Consider the following 12,951-nt stretch of genomic DNA (forward strand, 5'->3'; position numbering starts at 1 on the left):
CACCCAAGACTGACAGCAGGACATTACATTATCATTCATTCATTGGTTATTATACTCACCTTTAATTTCTTATTCTTCTTCTTCTTTTGCTTTTCATCCTTATGTCAATTTCTTCTTATTCTTTTAATAATAATAATAATAATAATGACGATGATGATGATAAATATTATAAATTCAAAAGATAAAGAAACAAGAGACAAGATTAGAAACTTTATTGGTGGAGCAGCTTCTGGTGTCGCTTGTACGGTGGCAGGTCATCCATTTGATACTTTAAAGGTGCGTATGCAAACAGAGGGTTCGACTGGTAGATTCAGAGGTCTTACACATTGCTTGCAAACCACTATCAAACAAGAGGGTTTCTTGGCACTCTACAAGGGTGCCACGCCACCAATGGTTGGTATGGGTATCATCAATTCTTGTATGTTTGGAACACTTCAAATTGTCAAGGGTTACATTCATCCAAACACCTCTACACCACTCTCCTTGCCCGAGGTAATGGTATCTGGTGCCATCACAGGTTGGGTTGTCAGTTTCGTGGCCTGTCCAATCGAAACTGTAAAGTCAAAGCTTCAAGTACAATACCAAGGTGTCCAATTATACAGTGGACCAATCGATTGTATTAAAAAGGTTGTCAAAAAGGAAGGTATTCAAGGTTTATATCGTGCTTTAATTCCAACTGGTTTCCAAGTATGTAGAGAAATGAAAAGAAATCTAGAAATCTCTTTTTATAAATTCACCAACCAATTTTATCAATTTGTAGAGAAATTCATTGTGGGCCTATTTTGGAGGATATGAATTAGCAAATAGACATTTAAAGGATGAAAATGGTAAAATGACAGCTGCCAAATCATTTTTGGCTGGTGGTATTGCAGGTACTGGTTTTTGGTGTACCAATTTCCCATTTGATGTCATTCGTTCACGTATCATGACCATGCCAGACGAGACACCAAGACGTTACAGTGGCATGGTTGATTGTGCCAGAAAGATTTATGCTGTCGAAGGATGGAAAGGATTCTGGAAAGGATTTACTCCATGTCTTCTTCGTACTTTTCCAGCCAACGGTTGTACATTTTTAGTAAGTCAAACTGGTACCCAATATTTTTAACAACATGACTTTGTGTAACTAATCAATCAATTTATTAATTATTATTAATTATTTATAGGCTTATGAATTTGTAATGAAAGTTTTAATTCCACCAACTGATTAAACTACAGAACGCTATATATCAATTTGTATAATATTTATTCACATTTTATTTTGGATAACAATAATAATAAACCTATTTAATATTTTGATTCATTTTGCTCCACTACTGGTATCTCTATATCATAATTCCAGTTGATACATACGTATGGGTCTTGGGGGGGGCCAACACATGTTTATTTTTGTATTAAAGTGTTTTAAATACAACAAGAATGGTACTCTTTTACATGTACTACACAACAGTATCTTTACATATAAATATATATCTATACATTTGTAACATTATAGAAATAAAAACAAAAAAAGGAATAGAATAGATAGATAGATCCGATTTATCTTTTAATTGGTCGTTACTTTATAAACGATATAAAATTATTTAAAAGGTCACTCTCTTTACTTTTAAAAGAAAGAAAGCTAAAAAAGGAAATAAACAAACTCTCCATTCTCTATAGCAACCGATCGAGTAGCTTTGTTATTCCTCCTTTGATGAAAGCTCTAATTAGAAAACGAATATTCAAAATATAAAATGATTGATAGCAAGATCCCCAAGATAGTTTGTAAGTTCTCTTTAGTATACTTATTTATATAGACAACTAACTTCCTAAATGATTTTTTTGATTGAAAAAATAGAAAAAATAGAAAAAAAAAGAAACCATGAGATATTATCTTATTAATTTATTTATTATTTATTGATCATCATAAAGTGGAATAGTTGTTGTATTCATTTCCATTTCCATATCTATTTGAGTTTGTTGATCAATCACCACTTTATCCTTCTTTACTTGATAATTTTCATTTTCCTTTTCTTTTTCTTTTTCCTTGTTGTTGTTGTTTTTAGTTTGATTTGGTTTATAGTGAGTAAGAGTTGAATTGGGTGGTTTGAATCGATATGCCAATATAATAAAAATGATTCCAAAAACAAGAGTGATAATCACAAAATCCAAATACTCTAACCATTGTTTCAAGTGGCTCAATTGAATGACCACAACAATAAACATATTACCCAAAGATATACAAACCAACCATGCACTCATGACAACACTTTTATGAGTGGCAGGTGAATTTTCATAGGCAAATTGTAATGCTGGAATCGATATGAATACCTCTGACAGTGAAAGTACAAATAATTGTGGGACTTGTAAAAAAAAGGATACACTATATGGTGGTCTCTTGTCAATATATAATTGTAATATGATACACATTATATATGCCAAAATACTAATAAATATACCAACTCCCATTTTCTTTAATGGATTAAATTTAATCTAAAAAGATAAAAAAAATATTAATATTAATTGTAAACTTTGCTTAATCTTCTCTACATACACCTCTTCTTTTAAGTGGTCTATCAATTAGATATTCACAAAATGGAATTGAAATGAGAAATAAAAAACATGAAATGGCTTGAATATGATCCGATGAGATTAGATGGTTTCCAAACTGTCTATTCATTGATTCTGCTTGTAAAATCCAACGAGTGTTACTCAACTCTGGTAATGCTCTTTGAAAGATGAATGGAATGAAAATGGTGAACACATTTAAACATAGCTTAACCGATTCAACATCATTTTCTTGGTATTTGGCTTTGGTACGATCCAACCAATGTCCTTGATAGTTTATATGACCGAGTGATGATGGACGACCAACTAGATATTTAATTGATTCCGAAATACCATTTCCAATGATACCAATCGATGTCAATAAAACAGAATTTGTGACTTGTCTCTTTTTGAATTGATTTGATCCAGACATGAACGAAGCAATGGCAAGGAAAAAGGATGAAAAACACATGGCAAATGCTACTTGGTAACTGACAGAACTTCGAATGAGTGGAGCAGTGATGGTGGTGGCTAAAACGGCAACACTAATGATAAAAAAGAATAAAGAGTATATCTTGTCTACCATTCTTGATTTGTCCTTTTTTTCTACTTGGTCACCCATCATTGTTGGTATGATTGGTTTAACTCCGCCTGATCCAAATGCAATAAATAGCAAACCAACATATAATGCCCATCTCGACTTTGAATGACCAACGATCATTGTTGTAGTACTAAGTATTAGAAATATGAATCCAATACAATATACCAAACAAAATATTAAATGTGTTTTATATCTTCCAAGTTTTCCATCTGCAATACATCCTCCCAATATTACTGGTCTAAATAAAAAGATTAATTAATTTATATTTTTTTTTTTGTTTGTTTTAGTACTTACAAAAAATAACCTATTCCTTGGAAAACATGATTAATAGTAGTAGCAAGATGATCACTAAACCCATAGAATTTGATCATGTATAACATCATAATCGTTCGGATTCCAAAGTAGGCATACCTTTCAAATGCTTCAAAAGCATAGAGATATTTAAGTGCCGACGGGAATTTAACAGTTTCAACTTTAATATCTGCTCCTACTGCCTCTTCTTCCATATCTATTGTATCATTTTTGGATGATTGATTAAACACATTGTCATCATTAAAATTATTATTATTGCTATTATTTATAATGTCAATATCCTGAGTTTTCGAATCTTCCATTTCTATTTCATATAATTATAACAAATAGAAATTAAATGTTTTACTTGTTGATGATGATTATTTAGTATTGATTAATAGGTCAATTTATCATCATGTTCTTTTCATTTTCCATCTTGTTAACAACAACAAAAATTTATTGGCATGATGATAATAGTAATCAAATCATAAATGATATATAGGATATATTAATAAATCTAAATATGTACAGATTTCGATATTGTATAACAGAGTGTGGGTAATGGGTGATTAAAAATAGTAAAATGGAGTTTGTGTTTTGATTTTGATTTCGATGGACAACCCTTTTATGTGGTTTGATCACTCTATTTTTAATTTTAATTTCCATTGTACATTTAGGATTACCATCATTTGATATTTTACAACTATTGTCATTGCTGTCAGTATGTATTTATATATTTGGTTTTTATTGGAAGGAGATATTAACCCTCATCCTATCACATCACAGTCAGCAAGATAGAATGTGGTGTATGATTAATCATCTTGATAATTTAATATTGATGATTCCAAAGGAGGAGGTTGAAACCTTTTAGCAATAAAAACAAAAAGGAGAGAAAATAGCAATGTCAATGCTGCATATAATAAATATTCATGCCATTGTACAGAGAATTGCAATACATCCACCACCAAAAGTACAATCAAACTGCCGAGAGAGATCGATATCAAATGTGCGCTCATGATTAAACTTTTGTGTGACGCTGCCGAGTATTTGTACGAGAAATGTAATAGTGGAATGGAAATGAGTAGCTCTGCCAGTGCCAATACTACAAATTGAGGTACCTGTAGATATAACGGTACACTGTTTGGCGGATTATGATCAATATGTATTTGTAATAATGTACACATTATCATTGCAACAATACTCGTAAACAATCCAATTCCAACTTTTTGTAATGGTCTTGGTTCAATCTTTGTAAATAAAATAAAAATAAATAATTAATAATTAATTAAATCAAAAATAGAGAATACTAAAAAATACATACCCCTTTTTTATCCATATATTTAAATATTAAACCAGATATTGGAATGAGTGATATCATTAAAAGTGGTTTAAATGCTTGAATTTGGTCTGGTTGAATCATAAACCAACCACCGATGTTTCGATTCATTGATAGAGCTTGAAGGACCCATCTTGAAGCTGTCAGTTCAGTCATGGCTCTATAAAATGGCAATGGAATAAAACAAGCAAGGACACCAATCGATGCTTTGAGTGATTCTACTGACCAATGATCATACTTTGATTTTGCAGTATCTAACCAATGTGTTGAATTATTATTATTATTATTATTATTTACATTTTCTTGTTCTTTTTCATTTAGAGGAGGAAGAGAAGGATTATTATTATTATTATTATTATTATTATTTTTGATGTTTAATATATTTTTAAATCTTTCAAAAATACTAAAACTTATAATTTTGAAGGCAGAAATGAAAATGCTACCTGAAATTGGTCTCTTTTGGTAATGCTCTTCACCCAAGAGCAATAGAGCAATTGATGCAAAATTAAAAAGACATGGAACCAAGAATGCTGCTTGGTATCCAATTTTGGCGCCAATGAGTGGTGAAACGATGGAAGAGAGGAGAAAGCCAAGATTGAGTCCCCACATGTAAAAAGTGTAAAGCCTACCTACCAGTGGACCTTGTGTCTTTGCATCCAATTGGTCTCCAATAAACGCTGTAAACACTGGCCTGAATGCACCGGTGCCAAATGAAAGTAGAACCAATCCGACCAACAATACAAATGGGTTTCTAGAGTTTGGATTGTCACTAGCAGGAATAGTACTAAGAAACAATAATATAGAACCCATACAATTCATAACCATAAAATATAAAGTTGTTTTATATTTTCCAATTACTCCATCTGCTAAATATCCTCCTATTACTACTGGACTATAAATGAAAAACAAAGATTTCATCGATGTTAATATATGGATTGATTGAGGGGATTAATGGTTTCGTTTCAATAAACATACAATAAAAAAGTAATAAAAATAAAGGCATGGAGTATTGATGTAGCATCATTATTATTGTAACCATAAAAGTTGATGAGGAACATGACCATGATTGAACGAACCGAGTTGAATGTATATCTTTCAAAAATATCACTACCAATGAGAAATCTGATTGATGGAGGAAATGAAAGTGTTTGTGATTGGGTTTCATCAGATTGATCTATAAATGTAATATAACTATCTTCATCCTCCTCTTCTTCTTCTTCTTCTTCTTCTTTTTGTTGTTGTTGTTCAATGTGTGATATTGGAATAGAGTCTTGTTGATCTTTATCTTGTTTAAAGATTGACTGTGTTTCATCGTCACCATCAGTATTATAGTGTAGTTTACGAGTAACAACCATCGATCCTATGAGTCTATAGATATCAAATTATCTATCTATCTCTTGATTTAATCATTACTAATTGTAAATGATAATCATTCAGATATGAATGTTTACCATGTCAGTCATATCACTGACTACCACGATTACCACCATCACCATCACTAGTCGACCATGATAAATGAAACACATGAAGTGTGTTTGAATGAATGTTATGTGTTCTAACAATCATAACACCACTCTATGAAGTTGTGGTTATGATTTTTTTTTTTGTTTTACTAAACAAAGAACCAGAATTCCATACATATTAATGTTAATCATTAAAGTTTTTTTATTTATTAAAACTATAAATTCTACAAGATCAGTACTCTAGGTATATCAATAGTATCTCAACATATGTTTGTGTTTGGGGTTTCTATACTCTAAAATTGCTCTCATCAATTAGAATAAAAATATTATAATATATTTAAAATGTCTACTATCTGATTAATTAATTTTAATATTATTAGGGTAAAGTTATCTGTTGAATCAAGGCTCTGGGTTCTCGTCCCTAGGTTGGGGGTGCTGTTGAGCCATCAACCAAGAGGCACCTGTGCACAAACCTCCAAAAAAAAAGAAAATTGTCTCAAAAGGGTCAAGTTCCATTCCTTTTTTGGAAGTGATGAACGAATTCATCCGTTTCAAGTATCTTGTTTTTGTTTTTCTTTTTCTTTTGGTAGCAGAAGCCGTCCTATGGGGATCTAAAAATCATTGCTCTTCACGACAAATAATCGATCGCCAAAAGGTTGTTTTCGAGTTTGCATCCTTGTTTTATGTTTTTTTTTTAATTTTTTTACTCTTACTTGGAGCTGGAGAGATATGTATCTTTCTCTTCAATGATATATTTCACTATTTTCTACATCATATCCATATTTATTTTCTATTTACTCAGTTTGGAAGAAATATATTTAAATATTAATCAGAAAACAAAAAGATTTTTCAAGGTTTAATGTACACTTATTGATTTAAATTTCAAGGATAATCAATCAAAATTAGCACTACTACTAGTAAACTCCAATCAACAATAGATAATGTTGATTCAATCAGATTGGTTGAACCAATTCTTCATTAATGGGTCAACAAAAAAAAAATAGAATTGTTCAATTGTGTTTTAGTTAATTCATTTTAAAAGCTTGTCATCAACAAAGGTTCAGTTCTCAGCATCACATTGTGCCCCGATTCAAAAGGTTCGAATCAGATATGATTGTATTGGAATGGGTGGGAGAGCCCATAGAAATCTTTCGGACATCACAACAATACTCACACACGCCAAGCGGTTAAGGCAACGCGTGGATGGAACCAAACGAAGAAAAGTAGACTATTTAAGTAAATGCAATTCATATTCCCCCAATTCAATTCAATTCTAATCAATTCATTCTCTTTATACTACTCAATAAACACTATCCTATCCAATCCTATTCTACTCTACCAATACATATAATAATTATATCTATCTAAAATGTCTTCCCAATCAAACCAACAACAACCACAACCACAACAACAACAACAACAACCCCATCCCACCAATATTATTCAACGCAGATGTTCTATCCAGGAAATTGAACTAGGGGCTGAACCTGTCCTTATTCAACCCAATATAGGAAATCAAGGACCATTTGTTATAAATGATTTCAACTTGTTTAAGAATCATCTTTTTTCCCTACCATCCTCTTTCTACCATTCGACCAAGAATTATTACCAACTAGACTTGGTGCGGGACCAGTGAGAAATAGATCCATTGGTCGCCAATCAACTCGTCCATATGGATCGGGCAATCGGTCGCTCCCATTCGATCCAAACCACACCAAAGTTAGAGATATGGTCGAGTACCCAAGACTAAGACCCACTGAACCGGACAAGTCTCCAAATTTGGTATCCATCACACCACCACCACCACCACAAGAGTCGATATTGTTGTTGCCCTGTACTTTTTTCTTTCCTCAACTCCATCCATCATCACTGGTTCACCCACCTCTTAAAGATTATATGCCAACATCCTGTACACCATCCGACGTGTGTAATCTGGAACACAAACCACCTGGTCTAATTATATTGCCTCTGCCGTCAACACCTGGCTCTTTTAAGTTACCTGGGACACCTCCCACCCCTTTCCAATCTCTCAACTTTCTTCCTCAATTGTTTTTGGAATCGAGACAAGAACCAGAGGACAATGCGTTGGTCCCTCAATAATAATAATAGTTTTAAATCATAAATAAATAAAATATATTAATTTAATATTTTAACATATTCCTTGTATTTATTTATTTTTTTTATCTATTAAACTTTTTAGTTAAAAAATATCAGTAAAATTACTGATTCTACAACCAAGATTAAAAAATCCAATAGAATAACTACTTACCTTTCAGGGTTTACATCAATAGAATCATTTTTCAAACAATATTCTTTTTTTTTTCTTTTTTTATTTAACCATACAAAAATCATCGTTCAACAAATCATCATGGTCTTTCTTTTTTTTTTTAATTTTTTTTACTATCTTCTTCTTCAATGATATTTTCTACATCATATCCATATTTATTTATTATATACCTCTTTACTTTGGAGTTAGTTTGGAAGACATATATTTAAATATTAATCAGAAAGATCAATGATTTTTAAGAGTGGTTATTTTCGATTTCAAGGATTAAATCAAAATCAGCGCTCCACTAGTCAACAATAGATGGTTGAACTTAGGCTAATCTTACATTAATGGGTAAACAAAAAATAGAATTGTTCAATTGTGTTTTAGTTAATTCATTTTAAAAACCTGTCATCAACAAAGGTTCAATTCTCATCACATTGTGCCATTTTCAAAATGCTCGAATCAGATATGATTGTATTGGAATGGGTGGGAGAGCCCATCATAATCTTTCAGAGGCTAGGACAACAATACTAATGGATGGAGTAAATCGAATCAATAGGTTCAAAGGAAACTCAATTGAGCATTCCCTCAATTCACAAATCTAACAATTTATTCTCTTTGTACAAATTCAATTCACTCTACTCTACTTTACATTGTTGTATTATTCCTTCACCTGTACTCTATTGATTTGATAATGGCATCTCCATTTAATCAACCACTCATTCAACATCAACAAAGAATGTCAATTTCTCATCTGTGTCATCCATCTAGCCACACCCCAATTACTTTAGATAGTTCACATCCTCATAGATATGTAGAAGCTATTCCAAGGGAGCATTTCGATTTTCTCAAATCTAGACCCTGTTCAGTAGTGCTCCCTTCTCCATTCACTACCTCCAACAGTCCATCATGGTTGGGAATGAATATAGATCCAAACTATGAACCCAAAAGCAATCCGACCTCAGCCAAGCCAGGCTGTCTACAAGTGTCTCCACAACTAAAGGAATGGTATTTCCAGTCTCTTTGGTTAGCTCCAACAGAATACACCAACTCGTTACCAATGACTGACCACTCTCCATCTGGTTTTACCAGGTTGCCTCTACCATTGCATCCTGGCTCTCTCTCTGATCTTCCAGATCCACCTCCAAGTAAAATCAGACGATATCCTCCTGCTCCTTCTCCATTATTATTGGAACTTGCATCCTCAACTCCTCTCCTTTTCCCTCCTGCTCCATCTCCATTATTATTGGAGCCTGCATCTTCGACACCACTCCTTTCCCCACCAAGTAATGCCCGACGTTATTCTCCTGCTCCCTCTCCGTTATTGTTGGAACCCGCGTCTTTAACACCCCTCCTTTCCCCACCAAGTAGTAATGTCCGACGTTTTCCTCCTGCTCCATCTCCATTATTATTGGAACCTACATCTTCGACACCCCTCCTTTTCCCACCAAGTAATGCCCGACGTTATTCTCCTGCTCCTTCTCAGTTATTTTTAGAGCCTGGGTTTTCATCACCTATTTTTTTGCCAACTGCTCCTGCACCACTTTTGTTGGAGCCAATGTCTTTGGATGTTGATGAAAAGTCAATGGCTACCCGATCTCCATCTCCCACATCTCAACAGGACTGTCAAATGATACAGATTATATTAGAGGAACCACGCAAAATTGTGTTGAATGATTACAATGTGATTTGTACCACCAATTACTATTAATTATTAATTTCAATAAAGAAAATAATTTAATTAATTATTATTATTTTAATAATTTATATTATTATTATTAATTATTATTATTTTATACAAGTTATTTATATTACAATATTATTTACTTTACTTTTGGTGATGATGATTTAATAAAGTATATCTAGATTGATTATTTTTACTATTACCACCAACATTACCAAGTATAGAAGATGAAGAATCAGTTAGAATAGAACCACCATCATTGCTAGAACGCAAATGATCGTCGCCATCTTGAGGTTCCTCTGTTGCTATACTTGTTATTCTTTCTTTCATTTGAACTCCATTATTGCTATTGTCAAATAATTCATCGTCTTGGTCCAATTCAAATTCATCATGATCTGCTTGATAATTGATGATAGATGCCGATGATGGTTTGAATCGATAGGCAATAAAGACAAACACAAATGAAAAGATTAATGTACAACCGGCAAAAAATAGATATTCGTGCCATTGTACGGCTATTTGGAAACCGTCGACCACCAACACCACAAACAGATTACCAAGTGAGATTGCTATTAACCATCCACTCATAATTAAACTTTTGTGTGATGCCGGTGCATGAGAATAGGCAAATTCCAATCCTGGCACAGTAACCAGTAATTCTGCAATTGCCATTATAAAATATTGTGGTATTTGAAGAAACACTGACACACTCTCTTTAGGACTATTATCAATATGTATCTGCAATCCAACACAAACCAAAAACCCAATTATACTTGTAAACATTCCAATTGACATTTTCTTTAATGGATGAAATGGTATCTTTGAAAATAAAAAAAAAGATAATTAATTAATAAGAATACATTTGAAAAATAAATAAATAATATTAATACATACACCTTTGTTTCTCAAAGGACGATATACTAATACCTCTGAGAGTGGAATGATTGCCAAAAGTATGAGTGGATTTAGTACTTGAAGTTGGTCTGGTTGAACTGTAAATATACCTATCTTTCTATTCATTGATAATGCTTGAAGTGTCCATCTACAAAATAAATAAATAAATAAATTAATATTTATATTTTTTAGAATTATAAATATTATTGTTTAATATTTACCTTGAAGGAAATAATTCACCCATTGCACGATAGAATGGAATTGGAATAAAACAAACTAAAACGTTTAGACATGCTTTAACAGATTCTACAGAGTTATTATCAAATGTCGATTTTGATCGATCCAACCAATGACCATTGTAATGGGATTGAGCTTGTGATGCTTTTCCAACCAATGATTTACATCTCTCCCAAATACCTCTTAAAATGATTCCAAACGATGTGAGAAGGATGCTTCCAGTGATTGGTCGCCTTTTATATTGTTTTCTTCCCAACAGTAGGAATATGGTTGCCATAAACATAAAGAGACATGGAATGGCAAATGCTATTTCATAACCAAGATAGGCACGACAGATTGGTGAAAGAATGGTACCACCAAAACTACCAACGTTGATACTCCAGTAAAAGAGTGTGTATAGTTTTTCGACCAAAGGTGCTTGTCGCTTGGCATCCAATTGGTCACCACAAAATGTGAGTGCCACTGGTTTGATGCCACCAGTACCAGTAGCCACCAACAACAAACCAATACCAAGTGCCCAAGAAGACCGTGTTTCAGGATTATCTCCTACAATCCTCGAGGATGAACTCATCCACAATGTAATACAACCAAAACAATAAACTATACAAAAACATAATATAGTCTTGTATTTTCCAATTACTCCATCTGCTAAATAGGCTCCCATTAATATTGGACTATAAATTAATAAATAAATTAAATTAATGAATTAGTAAACCTTAACATAAAGTATGTTAATTGTGTGTTGTATTTATTCGATATTGTATTGTACATACAAAAAATAAGTAACAAAACTAAATGTATGTAAAGCAGAGGTAGCTTGATTATGACTATAATCATAGAAATTGATCAAGTATAACACCATAATAGATCGTATTGCATAATAGCAATACCTTTCACTAATCTCATTACCTATGAGATACTTTATAGATGGTGGGAATCGATCGACTTTACTAGTCATATGATCACCTGTTGTTGTTGATATTTCATCACCATCATCATTGTCAAGTGACAAACTCTTGATATGATAAAATTTGTAAGTGTCTGCTCCATTGTCTGTTGTTTCTCCTCCTCCTCCTACTCTGATGTCACCATTACTCTTATCTTCATTTATTAAAGTACTATCATCGATTACAAATATAGATTGTGTTTCTGTATAGTCTTCATTATCACTCTTCATTCCTGGCACATTATAAATAGATATCTAATTTTCTAAATCGTTTTAAAGATTGATTTTTCTTTTTTTTTATTTTTTTTTATTTGATCTACTTTGGTGGATGGGTGAGAGGAATCTACCGATATTGAGTGTCACTCACTATCAACCAAACTTGGAAGAAGAATAAATTTTCTAAACTAAATTAACTAAAATCTGGTGGTCGACCGAGGGAGGGGTAATGTAATACTTATTTGAATCGTCCCTTTGATGCACGGTTGTGTCACAACAACAACAACTGTGCCGATTCACTTTATAGATTGAGTATAAAACAATCATCTTTTCCACCAACTATTTTCATTCAACTTTTCATTTTACAATCTTAAGATAACTACAACATCATCATCATCATGACTCTTTATGGTAATTATTTATAAATTTATTAATGATTTCCAAATTGAAAAGATAATTTCCTAACTTTATTAATTTAATTCCAATTTTAC

The 12,951-nt window shown here is 32.4% G+C and overlaps 5 protein-coding genes across 5 annotated transcripts; 2 read left to right on the plus strand and 3 right to left on the minus strand.

The window, feature by feature from the left end:
- Nucleotides 1–144: 144 nt before the first annotated feature.
- On the plus strand, nucleotides 145–1,208 carry mcfL (mitochondrial substrate carrier family protein; the record flags this gene model as incomplete). Its single annotated transcript, XM_004361559.1, has 3 exons — nucleotides 145–687; nucleotides 761–1,075; nucleotides 1,164–1,208. 3 exons carry the CDS (start codon nucleotides 145–147, stop codon nucleotides 1,206–1,208), a joined length of 903 nt encoding a protein of 300 aa, XP_004361616.1.
- Nucleotides 1,209–1,890: 682 nt separating this feature from the next.
- On the minus strand, nucleotides 1,891–3,738 carry DFA_05901 (uncharacterized protein; the record flags this gene model as incomplete). The annotated part of the gene is made up of 3 exons (XM_004361560.1): nucleotides 1,891–2,469; nucleotides 2,531–3,362; nucleotides 3,419–3,738. The coding sequence occupies 3 exons, from the start codon at nucleotides 3,736–3,738 to the stop codon at nucleotides 1,891–1,893; spliced, it is 1,731 nt and encodes a 576-aa protein (XP_004361617.1).
- A 489-nt stretch (nucleotides 3,739–4,227) lies between these two features.
- On the minus strand, nucleotides 4,228–8,702 carry DFA_05902 (uncharacterized protein; the record flags this gene model as incomplete). Its single annotated transcript, XM_004361561.1, has 6 exons — nucleotides 4,228–4,662; nucleotides 4,737–5,643; nucleotides 5,727–6,119; nucleotides 6,220–6,306; nucleotides 7,389–7,442; nucleotides 8,680–8,702. The coding sequence occupies 6 exons, from the start codon at nucleotides 8,700–8,702 to the stop codon at nucleotides 4,228–4,230; spliced, it is 1,899 nt and encodes a 632-aa protein (XP_004361618.1).
- Nucleotides 8,703–9,177: 475 nt separating this feature from the next.
- On the plus strand, nucleotides 9,178–10,194 carry DFA_05903 (uncharacterized protein; the record flags this gene model as incomplete). Its single annotated transcript, XM_004361562.1, has 1 exon — nucleotides 9,178–10,194. One exon carries the CDS (start codon nucleotides 9,178–9,180, stop codon nucleotides 10,192–10,194), a length of 1,017 nt encoding a protein of 338 aa, XP_004361619.1.
- Nucleotides 10,195–10,311: 117 nt separating this feature from the next.
- On the minus strand, nucleotides 10,312–12,475 carry DFA_05904 (uncharacterized protein; the record flags this gene model as incomplete). The annotated part of the gene is made up of 5 exons (XM_004361563.1): nucleotides 10,312–10,986; nucleotides 11,062–11,209; nucleotides 11,283–11,972; nucleotides 12,072–12,125; nucleotides 12,189–12,475. 5 exons carry the CDS (start codon nucleotides 12,473–12,475, stop codon nucleotides 10,312–10,314), a joined length of 1,854 nt encoding a protein of 617 aa, XP_004361620.1.
- Between the last annotated feature and the right edge of the window lie 476 nt (nucleotides 12,476–12,951).

This window comes from Cavenderia fasciculata (assembly GCF_000203815.1).
Source record: "Cavenderia fasciculata unplaced genomic scaffold Scf_Dfasci-G-p-12c09.r1-3, whole genome shotgun sequence".
NCBI lineage: Eukaryota > Evosea > Eumycetozoa > Acytosteliales > Cavenderiaceae > Cavenderia > Cavenderia fasciculata.